The following is a 22,283-nucleotide window of genomic DNA, read 5'->3' as shown; positions in this document are numbered from 1 at the left end:
AGTATTATATATTTGCTTATATTAATTTATATTGTCAACTTTCTGGTATATTTATTCTCTTTTCTTTTGAACCTGTGTGCCGCAGCGAAGGTGACGAGAATAGCTTTCCCAGGCTATACGGGGAGGCGGCAACGCTTTTTATTTTTGCATGGATTTCCAAAAATATAAAAGTGGAAAAAAGATAAAATGGTGTATACTTTACAATTTTTTCCTCCAAGGTTGAATTAATTTAACATTTCCGTTATTTTTAAGCCGTTCATTTTTTTTCTTTTAATGATGTTCATCTACGCGTTTTTCAGTCACTTCCCACATGTAGATGCCTCCCCCCACGATCCACGTGGCATGCATGCAGGGTGAGGGAACAGTAAGGACCCAGTGGCCACACATGTACACCTGTAAGCCTATGACTATGAACCATTCTAGTTGTAGTCCTCTTTCCCAAGTATTGGAGTATGACCCATCACTTTTAGTATTTATTTGTGCGAGGGGTGGCCAAAGAATAATCTGATTAGAGCTCGTAATTGGCAATTAATCTGAAGAATTTAAGGATGAAAAGAGTAAGTAAACAATAACTAATGTATTACTTTGGTATTTCATTGGGCAGAAAGAGTTTGGATCGAGTTTTTTAATGTATGCGTGTGGTATTGAGTTTATGCTATCTCATCATCATCGTATGCACCATCCACGTACTATCAGTTTTCAAGCGAAAAAGAATGAGAGTTATTATTACTATATTTAAAGATTTCAATCTTCCGTCCAATAGAAATAACTAATTAAATTTTGTTTATAATTGGACATTGCTATCTTTAGATTTCTTAATTGTTCTTTAAGTGAAAAAGAGAAAATAGAATCTTTTAAAGGAGAAAAAGCAACCAAATCTTTTAGTTCTTAATATTTAATTTATTTATATAATTATTATAAAAATTAAAAATTAAAAATTTTAATATTTATAATTTTTTTTATTTCAAATTATGAATTAAAATTTATAAAAAATATATATACCACAAAAAATTTCAAATTAATTAATGTTTTGAAGAAAATAGTTAGTAATCTTATATAATTTTTTTTGTTTATTTCTTTGTACTATAATACACCCTTTTGTTTAATTCATTGATTATGTTACACTACACAAGATTAATATACTTGGATTTATTTAGAGTATAAATTAACTAGTTGGTAATAAAAAATAGTGGACTGTGGAGTACAAGTTAAGCTTGCCTTGAAGTTTCAAAATTATTTTTTAATTCATTGTCAATTTGTTGTATATTCACTTAAAACTTCCAAAAATAAAGCTTTCTGTTTCGAAGATTAACACGTTTTTTTTTTTTTTTTAAACAAAAAATTCTGATGCAATTTTGAGGATTAATTGAGTGGAAAATATCCACTTTCTAGTCAAAGTTTTTTTTCCCCTGAATAAAGACACGTGGAGCGGTACCAAGATTTGTCGCCGGACGACCCGGAGGTTTCACAAATGGATAGAAAGGTCAGCCATTTGAGACCTTGACCAACTTTTGAGAATTCTATTGGCTGGCAAAGGCAGTAATCCATTGACCGCCATCTGGATTTTTTTACGTCCTCTTTTGTAGCAAAAACCCGTTGCTTTCGTGGCGATGAATTTTTCTTTTTTCAATTTTTGTTCATATAACTTTTCCCTTTGATTGGAATTATTGAGATTAGAAAGACCAAGTCTTTTTATTTTACGTTTACCCTAAGTACTTTGGATAAAAAAGCATATATTCACATCTTAGCCTCTAAATAAATATTTCCATGATCAATATTTTGAGATGTTCATAGTTCATACGAGTGCAGCAGTATCCAACATTATATTCTTTTAAAGTTGATTGATGTGCTCTAGCATTTTATATTTTATCCAAAGAAAAACATATCTATTTATCAACTTTTGAATACTGCTGATAGGGTGTTGGGTTGGTGAAGGTAAAGATCTGTTGGGAGTTATGGTGGTGAATCTCACAAATTTGTTGAGATCAGAAAAAGAAAAGTCAGGGGTTCAAAGTTTGGACATCAGGGTGCATTCTAACATTAAAATCACTAACTGCTTGAGGAAGCAAAATAAGGGGAAACTAAAGAGTTATAGAAAATGAGAGAATGATGGGGTATGGGATCCCTTACTCAGCTTTTACGTATGTTTTTCATACTTTGCATGGAACTTCTCATATATAATTTAAGTGTTTTTATCCGTCTATTTATATTATATAAAATATTATTAATTTATATATTTATATTATATTTTATACAAAAATTACATATTAACATAAAAAATATAATTTAATTTTATTAAATCATTACATTCATTTAAATTTTTAACCCGAGTTATTTTAATATTTTTTTTATTATTTTTATATTATATTTTAAATTATCAAATCTATTTATAATATACGAAACATTAGATAATAAGCATTGGACACATGGCAATCCGAACTGTTTTCCTCTTGTGGGGCCTCACGAGCCTGGTTTATTGGGCCTAAGAAATACTTTTTGCTTTAAAATTGTTTTTTTGAATTTCTTTTTTTGTATACGAATGATCTTGCAAACCTCACCGACATGTTAAAAATTATTTAGAAAAAATAGTACAAGTTAAGATAAACTATTTCAACAAACCAATCAATCACGTATTTTAATTATTGGAAATTCTATGGTTTTATTGACTATAATTCCACATTTATTAATTAGATAAGTTTGAACATAATTCCACATTTATTAATTGGATAAGGTTGAACGATATCACATTCATGTGAAATCATCCCTATTATAACTAACATGATCACAATCAAAATCCATATTAAATATGAAGCTATTTATGCCAAATAAAAGGGAATAAAGGTATTAGCAAAGGAACTTTCTTTTGATCCTTCCTATAATAAAACTATTATTAAAATAGAAAAATCGTGTAAACTAACAATGAAGAAAGTTACTGTAAGTCGATGAGAAAGCGAATTTTCTTTTATTTAATATATATGCTGTTCCATCATGGTGAGAACATATCCAATTTATGGCACACAGAATTTTCAACAATTCTTAGATTTTTTTTTTTTTTTGACGTAAGTCATGTGAGTAAGCCAGGTTTTAAAATTCTACAATGCGAAAATTATGATGCTCATTAATTTCAACAGAAGTATTTTCATGAATTTCTTGGTGGGTAAGTTTCCTTCCTGGATGAAGCTTTTTATATTCAGTCCACATGGGGCCGTGGAAATGCAGAAACACATGCCCAATAAAATCCAGACTTCATTTTTGGTCGTTTTGGGCCCCTACTAGAATGTTGAGAGTGGTAATCCAATTTTAAGTGAAAGAGATTTCATCCTTATCTTCCAGGCTTGAAGTTTACTTGCAATTTCATGCAATTTTATCTGCCCTGGATTTTCAAAGTGGCTTCTTTATCTTTCATATTTCCTTTGCTTCTTCTACAGGGACGGGTCATACAACTGGAAATTGCCTGGAAAACGGATGAGAGACCTTTGGCTTCTGGACTAGGGAACCCTTCAAAATTTGCCATCTTAATTCTCATTTCTCAACATTGAAACAGCCCTTTTCCAATTTCCACGAAAAGGTTGTTCAACAAGCATTATTGCACCAATATATCTGTTGCACGTATAGTTTTCAGGATTTCATAATCCTTCAAATGGAATACAAGTTTTCTTGCATTAGAAACTACAAATCCCTTTATTTTTCTTGACCCAAATGCTGCACTTTGTCCTTGTTTTCGTAAATTTCTTTACCTCTTGATATGGTTCATTAAAATAATCAGACCAAGATGATGAGATGCTGATTTTTGTATGCTTCCACTACTAAAGACGAAAATTCAGATAACGTGCTTCAGAAAATGCCGACACTAAATCTGAAGAAACACTAAATGAGTAAAATTCCAAATCGAAAAGTTTTCAACCGCTTAATTAATTTGTCTTTAGCCTGAGCTTAACGGTGACGATAGCTCGTGCCTAGCAACATCAAGTCATTTAATGACAGGTGATTCACCTTACGTATAATAAAAGCATATTCTTTTATTTCCCTACAATCTTCACTTTAACGTCTCAACTTTGCCTCGCTTTTTTCAGGTTGAATCAGAGCGGCTGTAGGGCCACTGGTATTTTCCATGCAGGCGGAAAATAAGGTGAAATCTCTTTCCTCTGCGTTAAAGCATCGTTTTTAGCATTAGATTGATGAATCATAAAAGATATTGAGTTAGTCGTCTTGAACGCATATCTTACACTTCAAAATAACGTACAGATACAGAATAACATTAATGAGACATTTAAGCATGTGTCCGAGTCTAGGTAACATGGTTGAAAAATAATGTACTAGTATCTTTGGCTTCCTCAAGAAATGAGAGTAATACAGGGCCATGTGATAATTAGCCTAACTTGACAACTATTGCAGCGGGACTCTGCCGTTGCCAACTTAAAAAGCAGCAAATTATGTGAAGCAGATTTCAATTCCGCAGGAAAAAATTAAAAAAAAAAAAAAAGGGGCCAGAACTTGGGATATCGACAAGATAGATAATTGATATATGCAGCAGAGAAAAGTAAGGTGGCCTTTGTGAAATCAAAGAGGACCATCAATCAAACAAGGTTTCTGATAATTTCCAAACAGGTATGGCCGTATGGGGTTTCCTCCAAAACAATAATCATGAATTACTTGAAATCAAGTTCTGTTGATCACAAATGCAAGCAACAAAGGCGTAGGGGAAAGCCGGCTGATAGAGGGCCAAATGAGACCCACTTTGGACAAGAGGTCCCTTCCTGAATATGAAATGTCATGGAACCAAAAAGAGAAAACAAGTGGCATCTTTTCTTCTTCTCAATTCTCCTGCTGTCTTTTCTTCCATTTTGCACATTGCTCCTACAGTCCTACAGTCTTTTCCTAAATTTTTTTAGGTATAATTTCAATGTGATATTAATGATTTAAAATTTTAATTTTCACCCAAGTTTTGTTATTCTTTCAACAAAAAGGTTAAGGTCTATATATCATCATAAATAATCTTCACTCTCACTGATTTTTTTTTTCTTTATTAGCATAACCAGCATAGTTTTGTAATTTTAGTTTCAATTTGTAAACAATGGGCAGAAAATTGATTCCAAGAGCCATCACACAATCCAAATTTTCTTACTTTTTTTGTTGGTATGAGATAAATTATTATTTATGAGGATACCTCAACAATTATTATTAAATTTATAAGATACCAAATATAAAAATATTATTAAACATAGTTTGATAACTTAGCAATCATTATTATTAAAAATTTATAAGATATCACATTAAAAAAAAATTCTGAATTAAATGTATATTGCAATACTCATCCAACACTAATTTCCCATAAAAATCAATATAAATTTACACATAAAAATCAAACCCAACAAATCCATAACAATTAAACCTCAATAAACCTAGCAATATAACAAATTTTTAATTCAATAATCATTATAAATTATAAATAAAAAAAAAAAGAGAGAGAAAAGGAGAACTTAGGGAATAAAAAAAGATGATAGTTAAAAAAAAAAAAAAAAAGATTCTGGTTAAAGAAAGGGCCTGATAATAAAATATACTCATTAATTCATGTCGAAGTCCTATCATTCCGTCTGTTTTCTAGTTGTTCGTTAAAATGCCCACAAAGCCCCCGATATAACGCAAACACTGAACCAACCCATACAGGCACCCACCTACCCCACCCTTGCTATCTTTTCCCACTCCAGCGTCCCGATTCCATTTCTCTCTCTTCGATTAGCCGACAAAATTCACAGAACCAAAGAACATCCACACTTAAAAAACATATAATACTAATTTATTTATTTTAAAATTAAAAAAGGAAAAAATATCAAAAGACGAAACTCTCACTAATGTGTCTGCTCCCTTGCCGTACTCACTGATTCCTCATTCTCTCTCTCTGAATCACTCTCTTTACTTTGATTCCTCTCCATGGAAGCTAGCAAGCTAGGGGTTGGTTGGCTTTTGAACCATAATGTGAAACCCTAGCTATGCATTTTTAGTTGCGGCTTTTTTGGGATCTTGGTTCGAAGAGATACGGACAAAGGATAAGACTGCTTTTGACAGAATGGGGAATTGTTGTAGATCTCCGGCGGCCGTTGCAAGAGAAGACGTGAAATCGAACTTCTCCGGCCACGATCACGCCCGTAAAGATTCCGTTTCCAAACAGAAGCCGCCGATCACCGTACTCACTGGAGTTCCTAAGGAGAACATCGAAGAGAAATACCTAGTTGATTGCGAGCTCGGCCGAGGTGAGTTCGGAGTTACTTATCTTTGCATCGACCGCGGCACGCGCGAGTTGCTCGCGTGCAAGTCAATCTCGAAGAGGAAGCTGAGGACTGCCGTGGATATTGAAGATGTGAGACGAGAAGTTGCGATTATGAAGCACTTGCCGAAGAATTCGAGTATCGTGAGTTTGAAAGAAGCCTGTGAGGATGACAATGCGGTTCATTTGGTGATGGAGCTTTGCGAAGGTGGTGAGCTTTTTGACAGGATCGTCGCAAGAGGACATTACACAGAGAGAGCCGCCGCGGCTGTGACGAGGACGATTGTGGAAGTGGTTCAGCTTTGCCATAAGCATGGAGTGATTCACAGAGATTTAAAGCCTGAAAATTTTTTGTTCGCTAATAAGAAAGAGAATTCACCATTAAAAGCTATCGATTTTGGGTTATCGATATTTTTCAAGCCAGGTAAGTTGTTTGAAATTTGAATGTATAGATAAATGAGTGCCTTTCTAAGAATGCACCATACTTAGTCAGAATTATTTAATTATGTAGCAAATATGGTATTTTTCCAAGCTGGGTTTTGATTTTGCCACGGAAACATTTGACTCCAAAGGAAAAGTACCCCGAAAGAATGATCTAAGTTATCGGATTGGACATGCCGAAAGGCTATAGTCTTTGCCCATTTATTTGTTTATGGTCTTTGTAGTGACGAAATACGCACTTTGATCATTTTATTTGGCTATGCTTTCAAGGTGGCTTTTATGAGTTACATCAATGTTACTAGGCTCTTATTTTACCTGAAAGGAACAAACAGAAGAATGAGGTAGTGCATGGTTCGGCCTTATTAACAGCAGTTTTTTCCTGTATGCTGTCTGTGCTATTGTATTAGAATCACTTTTGATTCCTTTCCTCTTATTTTGGAAGTTGGAGACCTGCTTTTCTTACAATTTGTGGTCTTGTTTTTAGTAGTTATTTGGCTTTTTTTTCTTTTTCATTATCTATCCCAATCTAACACTTTTGTGTCCTTGTTCATATCTGTTCATCTCATTAAAAAATATATATCTTTCCTTCTCCTTGGTTTAATTCTATAACAACGTATTAATGTTTACTTACCACAAATTGAAGCATGAAATGAGACTTTGTTGGCCACTATAAGTTTTAGATTTGGAAATGGCCGCAGATTGTCTTTATCTGATTTTTTATGCTAATTTTTTCTTCATACTGATCCATCCACCAATGACCTTTGAGTTGTCAGCATAATGGTGATGGTCAGTCATATTTGTAGCAAGCGCTTTCTCTTAAAGATATCTTGTATGGCCGCACTAAGGGAAACTCTGAACTGTAGCTTTGTTCAGTTGATACAAAGTTTCCTATTTCCTATAGTTGGCTGTCATGGGATAGCATTGGTTAACCTCAGTCGCTAAAGTGTCTCAAATTAAATGAATTTTCCTTCTACAAGGCTAATGCTCGGATTTTGGGATGTTCTAATATGCTATAAACCTTCTGTCTTCTTTGGGATTTGTGAAGATTTTCGTGTTCTATCACCCAAGATGTCGCTGAGTTTGCTTTTATCAATTCTTTTAGTGCTTCAATTGCTTGTAAACTGGAATAGCAGGCACAGTAAGTCCAAGGTTTCCTGTTCAAAAAAGTTTTGCCCCAATTTCACAACTGTAACTATTTATCTCTGCCAAAAGATATCTATGTCTGGTCAATAATTTCTCAGTTTAGATTGCAAAAAACTGCGTGGTTGGGTAGGAAGTGGTGTGGGGGGTACGGTGGGGGTGTGAAAGAGTAAATATTATTCTATGTAGGTTAAGGTCTGTGTGCCTATAGTTTGACCGCTTTTCCTTTTATTGTTGTGGATTGTGGTTTTTATTCTTTAGCACTGTGTGCTGATGCCTATAATGTGTCAACTTCAGGTGAACGATTCTCTGAGATTGTTGGAAGTCCATATTATATGGCTCCTGAGGTGCTCAAACGGAATTATGGGCCAGAAATAGATATTTGGAGTGCAGGAGTCATTCTCTATATTTTGTTGTGCGGAGTTCCTCCTTTTTGGGCTGGTTAGTATATTATTTGTGGAATTCCCTTGTCTCTATGCAGGTGCATGTGTATCTGTCGAATGTGCATTAATGTATCAACAGTGAGTTGAATTGTTATTCCTACCTGAGGATTGTTTTTGTTGCAGAGTCTGAACAAGGTGTTGCACAGGCAATTCTTCGTGGGTTAATAGATTTCAAACGTGACCCATGGCCAAATATTTCAGAGAGTGCTAAGAATCTAGTCCAGCAAATGTTGGAACCAGACCCAAAGCTTCGACTCAATGCAAAGCAAGTGCTTGGTACTAACAATTCCTCTTTGCTACTCCTCGCATTATGCTTCAGGGAGGGAGATGGATGGGGATACATAGGTGTTTAGGCATATCCTTTCATGATTCTATTGATCTTCTGATGGTCATTTTCTGCATCTTCAAATATAACATTTAAAACCTTATTGATATCAGCTTTCCAAGTTTACTTCAAAATACTGAGATCCATGCTCCTAATTTTCCCTATATTAAATCTTAATGATTAGTGATAGTTTGACTAATCTATGTATTCACTTTTCTCACAGAGCATCCTTGGCTCCAAAATGCTAAAAAAGCTCCCAATGTTCCTCTTGGCGATGCTGTTAAGTCAAGGCTTAAACAATTTTCAATGATGAACAGATTCAAAAGAAAAGCCCTGCAGGTTGGTTCACTATTACTAAGAATTCAGCTAGGTCATTTGTTTTTTCCATATCTAGGGGAATCTTAAAAGTTAATTTGAATTAGGTTATTGCTGAGTTCTTGTCTGTTGAAGAAGTTGAAGACATCAAAGAAATGTTCAATAAAATGGACACCGATAATGATGGCATTGTTTCAATTGAAGAGCTGAAAGCTGGATTTAGAAATTCTGGTTCGCAGCTTGTAGAGTCTGAAGTGCAGATGCTTATTGAAGCTGTGAGTATCTTTTTGGTTAATACTTTGCCATAAATTAACAAGTGTTATGATACGTTATTTTCTTGGTTTGTACATTTCTCATCAAAAGAGCAGTCGTATTTCTTTTCTCATCAAAAGAGCTGTCGTATTTCTTTTTTCTCAGTACATTTGCCTTTTGCAAGTGAGGTCAATTGATCATAAGAACTATTAGTTGACCAAGACTTGTCATAATTGAAACTTATTTTACTTGGGTTGGAGGCAACCTAGGTAGGATCTTTAACTAATTTGAGCTGAATTATTTGGTATCACATCATTTATGGTGTCAGAATATATTATGTTTATGCAGTTGTTGTAATAATTCATGGATCTCCAGTTGTCTATCATACTAGTTTCTTTATCAGTATTAACTTTATTCTCTGCCCAGCTTTCTTTCCTTTTTTACAAAAAAAGAAAATCCTTTGAAGTTGTTTGTGCGTTCATAGAGCGGCCTTGAAGAAGCTGGATGTCTATGATAGTTTAAGTAACAATTTGAAGAAGTGGATGACCTTTGCGCACCAATGTCCTCACCTCCTGCAATTATAAGCATGCACAGACAAAAACCATAATAATAGGGAGGCTGAGATTGCCTTGTAACCAGTGTTACTTCATTTTCGAAGAACCTGTTTTAGTTTTTGAAAGAATAGACTTTTCTTTTGGAAAAGAGAGCATTTAGCTGCTAGTCAGCAAACATTCTAGTTTCTCATGAAGGATTTCTACAGTAGTTGATGAGAGAGTTTACTTTAGTGGTTTCTATAGTTGTAATTTTTTGGTGTTGATATCAGAGTCCAATGGTAATGCTACTTCCCTCCTTTTATCTCTTTTCCTGACTGTTGGTCAATTTTCAATTTGAAAGACACTCACCTTTCGCACTTGTAAATGTGGCTGTGGTACTCTGGCTGCATTCCCACATATCCAATTTTAACATAGATAGTGGCATCATGGCTTAGGTTCATGTTACTTTTGATTTTCAATACTAAAAATGTGTTTCTTGACAACAGGTTGATACCAAAGGGAAAGGAACATTGGACTACGGGGAATTTCTTGCCGTTTCTCTCCATCTGCAAAGAATGGCCAATGATGAGCATCTTCGAAAGGCCTTTTCCTATTTTGACAAAGATGGGAATGGTTTCATTGAGCCTGATGAGCTTCGGGATGCATTAATGGAGGATGGAGCGGATGATTGTACTAATGTTGCAAATGACATCTTCCAAGAAGTGGACACAGACAAGGTGATGACCCAATGTTTTGTCACAAATAAATTCATTTAGCATGCTTCAATTTGAATGACAATTCTTTTGTAAATGTAGGATGGACGGATTAGCTATGATGAATTTGCAGCCATGATGAAAACTGGTACAGATTGGAGAAAGGCATCTCGACATTACTCGAGAGGGAGATTCAACAGTCTAAGCATAAAGCTAATGAAGGATGGTTCTCTGAATTTGGGGAGTGAGTAGAATCATACTAGTTCTCTGCTTAGTTCATCCTTGCAAGAAAAGTACTGGATCATTCCTTGTATATCTCGGACTTTGCTTTTTCTTGTGATTATTTGCGGATGGGGGCTTTTCATAAATGGGGTCCTTTTGCCTGGTGGTTTACAAGGTTTGTTGAGGGCCGAGTACATCTTGTTTGTCTCTGCTAATGTTAATTGCGGAGAACGCCTTGTGGCCATAGACGTTTATGATTCTCTCCTACCACTACCAACCTTTTGATTATTGTTTCTTGTTGACAACATGGGATTGAGTTGTGTAGTGCCTAGTATATTCTTGTCCAAAGAAATATGGTATTGGAATCGAAATGGCTTTCACATAGGCATGCTTGCACATGTCTGGCACCTGGTTGGGGCATTTTAGCACATGCTAATTGCCTTGCACTTTCTCTCACTTGGGATGCTTTTGTTTGTATTATCGTTGAACTATGCCCGTTGTTGCATAAGATAGGCGTCAGGTTCGCAGTCCACAGGACTGGAGTTTTCGTAAATTGCTTTTTTTTTTTTTTTTTTTTTTCTGGATAAATGATGTTTTCTTCATCCAAAGTAGGCAAACATAATACAATGAAAACATCTGCACTAGACAGCACATTTGTTTTAGCGGCTTAATTACAGCAAAAAGAAGTAATCACTAAAGCATATCTTGCTCCAAATTCCAGTTTCTAATAAGCGTCTATCTGCTCTGCTTCCATCAACGGGTTCTTAGTCAGAACAGCCTCTTTGACTTGATTAAGAACTGAATAAGTATTAACTGTCTTGCCATGATGCCAAGTAGAATTCCTCTCCATCCATACAAAGTAGAGGTAATTACACCAGGCCAGTCTAGGCACTACAACGATCCTCGCCTTCTCTTTGAGTCTCTGCTGCACCCATCTAAATTCACTAGACCACTCTTCAACTTGTTTATGAATTCCACACAACTGAAGAATCTGCTGCCAAATCTGCTATGTGTAGTCACAAGAAAAAAAAATGATCTTTTGTTTCCAAGCTTTCAAAAAAAAAAAAAAACAATTTGTGTTAGCTAGGGAAATCCCCCAAAACTCGTGTTCGACTCGGGGAAAGCTTGATTTTTTTCCCTGGTTATCTCTCCAGTCCGAGATCAACTTGGTAGGCGGATTTTAGCCCATTGTCTGTCGCAAAAAGCTTCACTGCTTCAGTACAAACCTTTTAATAGTCCACTGGACCCGAGGCTTCGAAAGTCGGCGATAGAAGTTAGTTCATATGTCGGTGTTGGCTAATCCGTTACTAGTTACTACTCTGAGCGTGTCTTTGCGGCCCACGATTATTTCTTTTGTTGGTATTCGGGGAAAGCTTTTTGTTATTCAGATTTCTGACCGTACCTCTCCAGCCCAAGATTAGCTTGGAATGCGGATTTTGGCCCATTGTTACAGAAGGTTCAGTAAGACTCCACTGGGTCATAGTTTTCGAAAGTCAGCGAAAGAGGTTGATTTATCTGTCTGCCTCAGGACAAGTTCAACTGCTATTCTGTCCGTATCTTTCCAGCCCAAGGTCAGCTTGAAGGCCCGATTTTCTGTCGAAGCGTAATTGCATTTCTTGGCGATTTAGTCGACTACAATACGGGCCGAGGCACTAAGAAGACCTAATTATCATCGAGTTTCCGGATGAATTGTGATTCATGTGAAAGTTGATGACTTTGGCATGTGAAAATTCTCTCTGAATAGTTAGGATGAACATAAATATTCAGAAATCACTAAGCGCCAAAAGGCATCCGGTTTTTTTCCTTTTCATTCTTTATATGGATAACTGAATTTATCCAGCTATCAAGGTCGGAACTTAGCATGTTGATTGAGCTTAGTAGGTAGTTAATTCTTAATAATAGCATTTGGAGCCTTCTTCCTAATTGTCGTCTTGGTTCAATTGTAATCCGATAGTGATAAGGGAAAGGAATAAAATTTTTGTGAGACAGCAAAAAAATATGAAGCTTTTATGTTCTCACGCTTTGTTCTAATTGCACAGATAGATGCTTCACAGTCTTTGTTGGGCGCAAAAAAGTTGTGATCCCTCAAGTCTTTATCATGCAACGTAATCCACATCGAAGGAGCCAAATAAAATCATCTTCAATCGTTCTGCAATCTGTACTAACGTGCAAAAATTCTCTTTTTAAACACTTCCAATAAGTCACAGTGCGCCAGTCTGCTAGAAATGCAAGTCTTTGGATCAATTTCTACATGGCATAATTGACATTGTTGAGCAACTAGCTCGATTTGCATGAGTACAAACCAACCAGGCCTAAGGCTTTTTTGTTCACCATTAAATTAAATATTGTGGTTTTTTAATATGTAGTCCATTTTCTGGGGCTACAAACTCTAGAGATATAATATATATGTCACTCGTTGAAATTTGAAAAGCAACTTGAAAACTTCTACGTTGTAAAATTTGGATAAGGTATTGTGGGATTTGGTAGGCTTGCTTTTATAGGTAAAAGGAAAGCTACCGAAGAATCTATTCAATGTAAAGTTGGGACGATTCCAAAGACAGGGTATCTAAAATGGAGCAATGTATAATTTTCTATGCAGTTTTAGATACACATGCCATAATATAAATAAGCAGCAAATTTAACTGAATAGTCAAAACTTCAAAAAGCACTAATAAGCGAAAAGATTGAAATTCTTACAATTTAACTCATCGATCTAGATCAGTTTAGTGGTTACTTGTAGAACTTGTTCACTTGCACTCCAGGACTTTTGCATGGAAAAAAATGAAGAGGTTTTTTTTTTTCCAATTCCTTTCAATAATTCTTATCTCGTCTAACCCACACGAGGCATTGCTTTTTCAAGAGCTACAAACAGACTTCAAGGCCATATCAAACCAGGCCAATGTCAGCACACAAGGTTTTCCTGGAAAACATTGCCGTAGCACAAAGGACATTGGAGAGTCCTTAGCCTGATTCCTTCGTTAAAATCAAGCTGTTCATTGAGGGAAACAGGGCCGTCTTGGCCTGTTAAGTAAACATGCTCGACAATATTGTTCAGACTCAAGGCTCAGGATTACCTAGAAATATGTACACTGCTCTTCTGTACTCGGAAACTTGCCCTTTTTCTCTCACAATAAGTAAAATTTTTCGGTCCCATTAATTTCATATTTGAGGCAACAACCATGCAAGGCTGTTAAGATGAAGAATTGATAATCAAGCAAGTATTCTTCGCACTCTCTCTTGTAGATAACTAGCAAAGTAGGAATCCACTCAATTTGTATTTGATTCACTTTGGGTTAATTCAAGTGATCATCGTATATTACAATGTTATATACGCAGACGAGAAGGGAGTTTAAGAATTTACTGACTACTTTTTTTAAGTTAATAACTATCATGTATTTTTTTTATTAAATATTTTAATTAGGTAACACAATATCAATTTATTAATGTATAAGTAAATCAATCATATATACAAACATATTACCATCTCAAAATAAATTATTTTTAACTAGTCAACAACTTTTAACTAAGTAGTTAAAGAAAGAGTTATGACATATTGTAAGATTTAAATTGGTTTTAACTGCATGGCATGTGAATTAATGTACCTTTTTTATTCGAATTTCTGATCCTACAATAGAAGGAAAAATTACTTTGGGGCTACCAATGCAAAGCCCATTATCAAATTTCTTTAATTTTGGGAAATTAATTACTTGCCCTAATTCTATCTTATCCTTGGCAATAGAAAAGAAGCCAGCCGAGAACTAGTTATGCATGCTCACACAAACTAAGACAATTTAATTAAATTGTATCAACACTTTGACCAAAAACGAAACTCTTAAAACAAAGTATAAGATAATTTAACTTATATTAATGTAGTCCTAATATAATTTTAATTTTTAATCTATTTTAATTATCTTAATAATCTGTGATTTATTCATTCTTAGAACTTAAAAGTTCTAAGAGTTTTTTATTACTTAATGTTATCACTATTATAATAGTATTTCATCTGAAACTGTGAAATATTGTATTTGTATCTATTATCATTTTTGGATATGATTTTCTAACTCAAATTTTTTATTCTTTATAATTATAGTCTACAGATTTTAATGTTATCATTTTTTTTTATTTTTTAATTTTGGAACAATATAATTTTCTATACTTAATCATTACTATTTATTGTTTAACATTCTCTTTTCATTCATTATCATTTGCATTAAGTAAAATTTAATTTGTTTTACTATCTTTTACAATTCTACATGTCTTTAACTAATAAAATATATTAATACGTATACAATTTCTACCATTTATATATTATATTATATTATATTTTTTAAATAATAAGATTTTAAATTCTCAATATATAAGAAAAAAAAAAAAAAAGAATTAGATTGATAAGATAAGATCAAACTGTTTTTAATTGAAAACTTACATTTTAACTCACACTTTAATGTTTTGTCAATTATGTCAGTATTAATTGAAAGAGATCATATCTTACATCAAAATATAAACATGCTTAAGTCACTCAAGACGCATCATTAAATGGATGTAAAATATCAAAATTATTGGTAGAATGAAAAAAAACGTGTACTCTACTTTATATATATGATTAATGTGTGAGTTGAACATATAATAATAATAATAATAATAATAATAATACATTTAAGAAAGTTTATTCATTGAAGTGAATCAAATTAATTTGTTTTTAATAGCTGCAAAAATTGATTGAAAAGGGGAAAAAATAGGAATTGAATGGGATGCATCAGGGTTTCTTTTTTATTGGTAATCCTAATTAAGTTTGGTTTTGATAACACAGTAAGCAACTTGAGACAATATCTTCATGCAAATCATACATCTATTGCCTAAAAATAACTTTTTAATGAAGGTTAAAGGACACGGCGCATGTCCTCTTTCAATACATTATTTATTTGTTTATTTATTTCAATTGGATATGAAGAGGGAAAGCATGTATAATTAAATATATATATATATATATATAACGAAAAATTCCGAATATTTGTTTTTCATTTTTTGGGGAAGATTTTAATTTTCATATATTTTTTAAAATTCCTAGGATTTTATTTTTCAGATTTTTTTCAATTTTTCTTTTTTCTTTTTTTTTTTGAATTTTTTAGATTTTTTATGGTTTCATTTTTTGGAATTTTTTTCATTTTCATATTTTTCATATTTAATTTTTTTGGTATTTAAGGCAATTATTTCAATTTTTGAAAATTTGAATTTTTTTCTATTTTATAGATTTTTTTCGTTTTTCAAAAATTTTTGAATTTTTTTAAAATTGTTACATTTTTTAAGAAATTTTAGTTTTTTTTATTTTTAAGGTTTTTATATTTTTAAATTTTAGGGATTTTTTATTTTTATTAATTTTTTTGTGAGTTCTTCTTTTTTTTTATTTAATTTTTTAAAATTTTTAATTCTTCATAATTTTTTATAATATTATAAAAAATGTTTTCGATTTTAATTTTTCAATTTTTTTTGAATTTTTAAAAAACTTTCTTTGAATGCTAACATAATAATTAATGATGTAATAATAACTAAAATTTTGACATGTATCAATATTTTATTAAGTATTCATGTCATGTGATTAATTTGAAGTAGTAAAATGGATAATAAAATAAAAATTAAAATACTTAATTACAAATTTTATTTTTTAAAATATTAAATTGACAAATAATATATATGTAAATCGGATACAATTTTGTATTTAACTCCATATATAATGACGTTTGTATGTCGGCAAAGTTTATCCATTTGGGGCGCCGACTTTTTGAAATTCATCCATTACCCTACTTGCTGATTAGAAGTATACAACAGCAAATAGATAGATGTTTGATCATATTTTTCCAACACGATCTAAGCTGCTGCATGCCAATTCACAAACCCACGTGCTTTTTAATTTCACACTCTTGTTCCTGATCGATTCATTGCCGAATCAATTTGCAAACACAAAAGTTTGCTTTGTATATTTCCACAAAAAAAAAAAAAAATCCAAATTCCAAGTTCCAAAGCCCCCAAACTCACTCTAGAGAGAGAAAAAAAAATTGCTTTGAACTTTGAAGTAGTGGACCATTGCCGCACTATCTCTATAGTTGCCACAGAAATCAGAATGTTGCAGTCCTGCTCAAAAAACACACGTGCATTAAAAAAAAAAAAATACCCAGTGGTACTTATTTTCTTTGCTTACCATTCCACTGAGCAGAGTCAAAACCAAACATTTGTTTTCCGTTCGTCCAGTACAACTCCACTGCTGTACCTATATCAATCTACCTGTTCCTATAGCTGCTCTTTATCCCCACCCTTTCAACAGTTTCCTTCCCTGTTCTACCACCCAACCCAACCTAAACCCACCCTTATATTTGCTTAATGACTGACTAAAACATAAAAATCACTCAAATTTAATTAAGCTATATATATATTCTTTTTTTTTATTTATTTCCATTAATATTAAAATATTCTCACAAAAATTCAGCACATTTATTTTCCTTCCTACTTTTTATTAATGCAATGAGCTAATCAACTTCGTCACGGCGCCAGAATTGCTTCTCTCACAATCTTTTATATAAACCCTTTTACTCCCTCTCCTCTTTTCACCACCATTAAACCTTTCTGCCTTCATCTTGTTTTGTTTTTTCTTTCTGGGTTTGTTCCAAGAAAGAAAACCTTGAAATATATATTATATATAAAAATGATGAATTGTCTCCAGAGTTGGCCTGAGCCAGTGGTTCGAGTTCAGTCTCTGTCTGAGAGTGGCATACGTGCCATTCCAGCTCGATATATCAAGCCTACAAGCGACAGGCCTATCTTGAAAGGTGGTTCTGAAATCGACGAACATGTTGACATTCCTGTTGTTGATCTCCAGAACTTGTTCAGCAAAGACCGAACCCTCCACGAGGAGACCTTGAGACGCATCTCCGGCGCATGCCGGGACTGGGGTTTCTTCCAGGCCGTGAACCATGGGGTTAGCCATGACCTAATGAGGAGCATGCGTGAGGTTTGGCGTGAGTTCTTTAACTTGCCGCTTGAAGTGAAGCAAGAGTATGCCAACGCGCCAAGTACCTATGAAGGTTACGGTAGTCGCTTGGGAGTCGAGAAAGGAGCGATTCTTGATTGGAGCGATTACTTTTTCCTTAATTTCATGCCGGTTTCGTCGAGGAATCAAAGCAAATGGCCCGCACAGCCATCATCTTGCAGGTGCACCTGCCTCATTGATTATTAATCTTTTAAGAAAACGTGATACTAGGATGTTTATTTACGTTTTTTTTTTTTTTAATTGTCTCTCTGCACGAAACAGATTCTTTTCTGTTTTCCTTACATCCGCCGAAGAACCAAAAGTGAAAGAGAAGAGTAAGATCTCTAAGCCTAAGGTTTGGTCAACTGGCAACTAAGCTTAGGTTTAGCCACTGATGTCTCCCACGATTTAAACACCCCGTATTGACCGGGCTTAATTAATCAATTTTGATCTCCTCTTTTGAAGATTGATCGCAATAATTGAAGGAGACAATTCTAATGCTAGGGAAACGATGTCAAAAATGGAATGATAGATTAAATATTCAATTGTACACGTTAGGCGAAATAGGAAAAAATTTTCCAAACCCGGCTTCTGTTAGAACATACTTATACCATATAATTGCATGGATGCATCTAATAGAGATGTTTTGACCCATGAACCTTTCCTAACCTAACCAAGATTAATTAGTTGACAATTTCACATCTAAATATGTATATGACAATTTTTGATCAAGGATTACGTGAGTGTTGGTCGTTTTCAAAGTTTCCTTTAGAAGACAATTCACCCTAGAAAAGGGAAAAAAAATGAAATTCAAGGTGAAATGTTAATCTCTGATCAACATAGTAGACCCAACTTTGATGAAAATTGAGAAGGATATTTGCTTCTATTATTTTAGATAGGTACGAAATCTTAGGGTTTAGGATACATGCTTCCGGCAGGAGTAATAATACATTAATTATTTTATTATTAATATTTTTATATATGGTGTCTCATATATAATTTTTTAGTTGTTCAATCTGGAAGCAGGGAATTGGTTGCAGAATATGGTGCTGAAGTTGTAAAACTATGTGGAAAGCTGCTCAAGGCCATGTCTACAAATCTTGGACTAAAAGAAGACCATCTAAAGAATGCCTTTGGTGGAGATAACATTGGGGCCTGCTTAAGGGCCAATTTCTATCCAAAGTGTCCTCAACCTGACCTTACACTAGGTCTTTCCTCACACTCAGACCCTGGTGGCATGACCATTCTCCTTCCTGATCAAGACGTAGCTGGACTCCAAGTTCGTAAGAATGGTAAGTGGATCACTGTGAAGCCTGTTCCGAATGCTTTCATTGTCAACATTGGAGATCAGATTCAGGTTTCTCCTCTCTCTCTCTCTCTCTCTCTCTCTCTCTCTCTCTCTCTCTCTCTCTCTCTCTCTCTCTGTGTGTGTGTCTTTTAATATTGCAATTTTGCTTTATTTGATTATTTATTCTGTAAAGATTCTTATTGCCCTATTTTTTTCAAGAATAAAAAGTACTGATGTTTCATGATACATATCTAGGTGCTCAGCAATGCAATTTACAAGAGTGTAGAACACCGTGTAATCGTGAATTCAGCAAAAGATCGTGTCTCCCTAGCTTTCTTCTACAACCCCAAGAGTGATTTACTCATTGAACCAGCCAAGGAGCTCGTGACTGAGGGCCGGCTAGCTCTATATAATCCCATGACATTTGATGAGTACCGACTTTACATTAGGATGAAGGGCCCTTGTGGCAAAGCACAAGTTGAATCCTTGGAATTCAATAGATAGTCTAAAATCTCAATCGTGTGTGGCAATCGCTTGCATTTAAATAATACTCCATGTCTCCAATAGCTTCTATACATGACTTGATCAGCTTATTTGAAGTTTTAAATGTTAAATTTATGTGAAAAAATAAATGTATGCAAGCATTTCAGGAAGCGACCTGTGTTCTATTACAAAAGTTCTCAATTCTCAATGCCTGTTATTAAAAGCTGTGCTGCCTGAGTCAAATGAGACCCTAAAATGCAAACTAAATTAGTAAATTGATAAGGTGGATACGTATGGATAAAGCTTGTTGCCTGTGTCAATTCTGGAAGCCTTGCCCACATGTATTAGATAGCGAAAGTTGCCCGTACATTTCATGAAAGAAATGGTCAATATACAGCAAGGATAAATAGTCTAGAGAGATAATTTTTGCCCTTGGCACATGGGTGGACTTGGAGTTGTTGCCTGGTCTAAGAAACCAAAAATGAATTGGAATTATGTATACACTCACAATCAATCAAAATCATTACCTTTGGATTCATTGGCACGATATTGAAACTGACCCCTGGACCTGGAGTAATGGGTTTGAGGAATTTTATATGTGTAATGTCTTCTTTAATCAAATAATATAAAGATAAAAATTAAATGATAGATTAAATTTTTCAAAAAAATCTATAACAAAATCAGCTAAAACTGTTTTTTTCAGAATTTTCAAGTCATCAGGCAGACAATAAATTGCAGCTAAGAGGATGCATTGCTCCCACTAATTGATTATTTGGACTGAATTTTGGTAAAACATTAAGCAATAATGAGTTTCATGTTTTTCGTCACCTTATTTAATTAATTCTTTATTTGAATTTCTAACACAGGGGCTATATATGCATGCATATAGCTTCAGTTAATCTACTGAAACAATACAAACCAAGATGACAATTGAATATTTATATTATATAATAACGACAATGTCAGCAGCTATCGTGTAGTACAATTGGTGACAAGATCACACTTTCTTCGAAATTGGAATGTCATATTAAAATATAAACATCTATGTTTGTTTAACTTGATAACACATTAATATAGACTTCATAGTTTTAAATATTCTTTAAGTTAATTCTGAGTTTTACGTACATAAATGCTTGATCATGTGATAAATGCATATATTTTCAACTAAAACAAGCATGAAATTGAATCCCTCTTTAATCTCCTACCATTTGTGCTTTGATAAAAGAAACTAATATTATGTCGGGAAGAATAAGATAATTGTAGAGGTTCAAAAAGTTGTCTAGAAGGAAACACTCCGGGTCCGGGATCTAGTTCTAGTGGCCACCACAAATCGCAGCATTTAATTGTGAAACACTCAGATATATGTAAGCTTGGAGACATTTTCCACGAGTCAGCACAATATTACATATGTAGGGGCTAGGAATTATGAGTGGCCGATTCCTCACAAGAGGATGAGAAGGAAAGGATGTCCAATTTCGGTCCTAACTCGATCGGATGGGCAACGTAATGAATCCGCCGTCATCCTCACCCTCACCCTCACCCTCAACCTCTTGTTGCTTTCTTCCTTGCGTAATTTCCTCATGAATTAATGACAAGCATGTCCGTAACAGAACCTTTTCACCTGTCCTTTGGGCTTTGCCTTTTTGACTCGTTCCACCCCAATTCCAACTACCACCAGAGCACGTTTTTCTAAAGCTTTTTAAAAAAAAAAAATTTTTTGACCTTTCAAACTTTTCCACAAGTCTACCTTTCTACCGTTTTTTTTTTTTTTTTGGTTCAGCTGTGGTAGGCGGGCCCGGGGTTGGGGGCTATTACTACAATTGCCCATACATTTAAAGCTGATAAGGTGGAAGGGGAAGAACTTACGTGAAATTCTTTATCTCTTTTTCTCTCTTAACACCTACAATTTCCTTATTTTAGATGTTTCTACATAACTTAAGGTTTATATAACTTACGTGAAATTTCTAAATAAGTAAATGTTTATACTTGAAAAAAGTTAAGAACCTTCCCTTGCATTAAGAAATCTGAAAATAAGAGAATAAAATGCAGAAATTAATGTCAGAAACAGATTAAAAGGAAAGACTTTTTAGCTTTTAAGTCAAAAACTATTCAAACCCAACCATATGTAATAATCTCTTTATTAGGCTACATCTGGAGCACATTCGTAATGAAGCATATGAAGGCTGAAGACCCACAATTGTCATTGTAAAATCATCTATCTGATTGATAGAAAATCAGAGTTCTAGCCTGAAAGAAAAGAAAAAGAAAAGGAAAACTTTTATCATATTAGTAAGATTGAACTGAGGCTTATAAAGTTAGATTCGACTGGTTTCAGTAAGTCTCTTTCAATACTCTCCATTATTTGGAAAGCTGTAACTGTTCAAATTAGTTCAAACTTATATAAATCTGTCAGTACTCCCACTCCCCATCGATATTATCTCAACCCATGCCTACGTGGCAACTTCCTGTCTGAATTTTTACTGTAACTTAACAGCACTACAATGTTGAATTAATGTTGTTTTGGTTTAACTTTGAACCGAAGCCTCGTTGGCGGCCATGTGTTCCACATTGCTTGATTTTGACTGTCTGTCACGAGCTGTGGACCAGATCAGCCTACCAGGTGAGGTCAGCTCTTATTTAAGCCCAATGGACAATGTCGTAATGGCCATTGACATAGCTGCCATCTTGTTGTCTGTTGTGGCTGCCTGACCTATGATGAAAATTAAAAAAACCTAGGAAGGGTCAAGCGAAGGTGGACCCAAGAATCCGAGGACAAAACTGAAATTCAGAGAGGTGGCTAAAAGATTATTGAATTTCACATTAAATGCAATACATTTTTCCT

At 34.1% G+C, this 22,283-nt stretch overlaps 2 protein-coding genes across 4 annotated transcripts; both read left to right on the top strand.

Annotated features, from left to right (window-relative positions):
- Window positions 1–5,860: 5,860 nt before the first annotated feature.
- Window positions 5,861–11,031, top strand: LOC111294454 (calcium-dependent protein kinase 13). 2 transcript variants are annotated; one of them, XM_022887761.2, is made up of 7 exons: window positions 5,861–6,689; window positions 8,144–8,287; window positions 8,413–8,565; window positions 8,838–8,953; window positions 9,037–9,204; window positions 10,221–10,451; window positions 10,530–11,031. In XM_022887761.2, the coding sequence occupies exons 1-7, from the start codon at window positions 6,068–6,070 to the stop codon at window positions 10,677–10,679; spliced, it is 1,584 nt and encodes a 527-aa protein (XP_022743496.2). In that variant the 5' UTR covers window positions 5,861–6,067; the 3' UTR covers window positions 10,680–11,031. The 2 variants fall into 2 exon arrangements, with proteins under 2 accessions (XP_022743496.2, XP_089600292.1); XM_089744166.1 differs by having other exon boundaries at window positions 8,413–8,634.
- A 6,061-nt stretch (window positions 11,032–17,092) lies between these two features.
- LOC111294210 (jasmonate-induced oxygenase 4-like) lies at window positions 17,093–19,611 on the top strand. 2 transcript variants are annotated; one of them, XM_089744164.1, is made up of 4 exons: window positions 17,093–17,852; window positions 17,953–18,005; window positions 18,678–19,027; window positions 19,214–19,611. In XM_089744164.1, exons 1-4 carry the CDS (start codon window positions 17,347–17,349, stop codon window positions 19,460–19,462), a joined length of 1,158 nt encoding a protein of 385 aa, XP_089600290.1. In that variant the 5' UTR covers window positions 17,093–17,346; the 3' UTR covers window positions 19,463–19,611. The 2 variants fall into 2 exon arrangements, with proteins under 2 accessions (XP_089600290.1, XP_089600291.1); XM_089744165.1 differs by lacking the exon at window positions 17,953–18,005 and having other exon boundaries at window positions 17,116–17,852; window positions 18,697–19,027.
- The last annotated feature ends 2,672 nt before the right edge of the window (window positions 19,612–22,283 follow it).

This window comes from Durio zibethinus, chromosome 14 (assembly GCF_047325235.1).
Source record: "Durio zibethinus cultivar Kanyao isolate XHJ-2024 chromosome 14, ASM4732523v1, whole genome shotgun sequence".
NCBI lineage: Eukaryota > Viridiplantae > Streptophyta > Magnoliopsida > Malvales > Malvaceae > Durio > Durio zibethinus.
The sequence above is the reverse complement of the archived record's forward strand: the minus strand, read 5'-3'. Positions and strand labels throughout refer to the sequence as shown.

Bases quoted from the DNA above. Each gene is read 5' to 3' on its own strand.
- LOC111294454 (XM_089744166.1), top strand. From the start codon at position 6,068: ATGGGGAATTGTTGTAGATCTCCGGCGGCCGTTGCAAGAGAAGACGTG. The intron at 6,690-8,143 runs GTAAGTTGTTTG...TGTCAACTTCAG, and splicing joins ATCGATATTTTTCAAGCCAG to GTGAACGATTCTCTGAGATT. The intron at 8,635-8,837 runs GTGTTTAGGCAT...CTTTTCTCACAG, and splicing joins AGATGGATGGGGATACATAG to AGCATCCTTGGCTCCAAAAT.
- LOC111294210 (XM_089744164.1), top strand. From the start codon at position 17,347: ATGATGAATTGTCTCCAGAGTTGGCCTGAGCCAGTGGTTCGAGTTCAG. The intron at 18,006-18,677 runs GTAAGATCTCTA...ATAATTTTTTAG, and splicing joins ACCAAAAGTGAAAGAGAAGA to TTGTTCAATCTGGAAGCAGG. The intron at 19,028-19,213 runs GTTTCTCCTCTC...ATACATATCTAG, and splicing joins ACATTGGAGATCAGATTCAG to GTGCTCAGCAATGCAATTTA.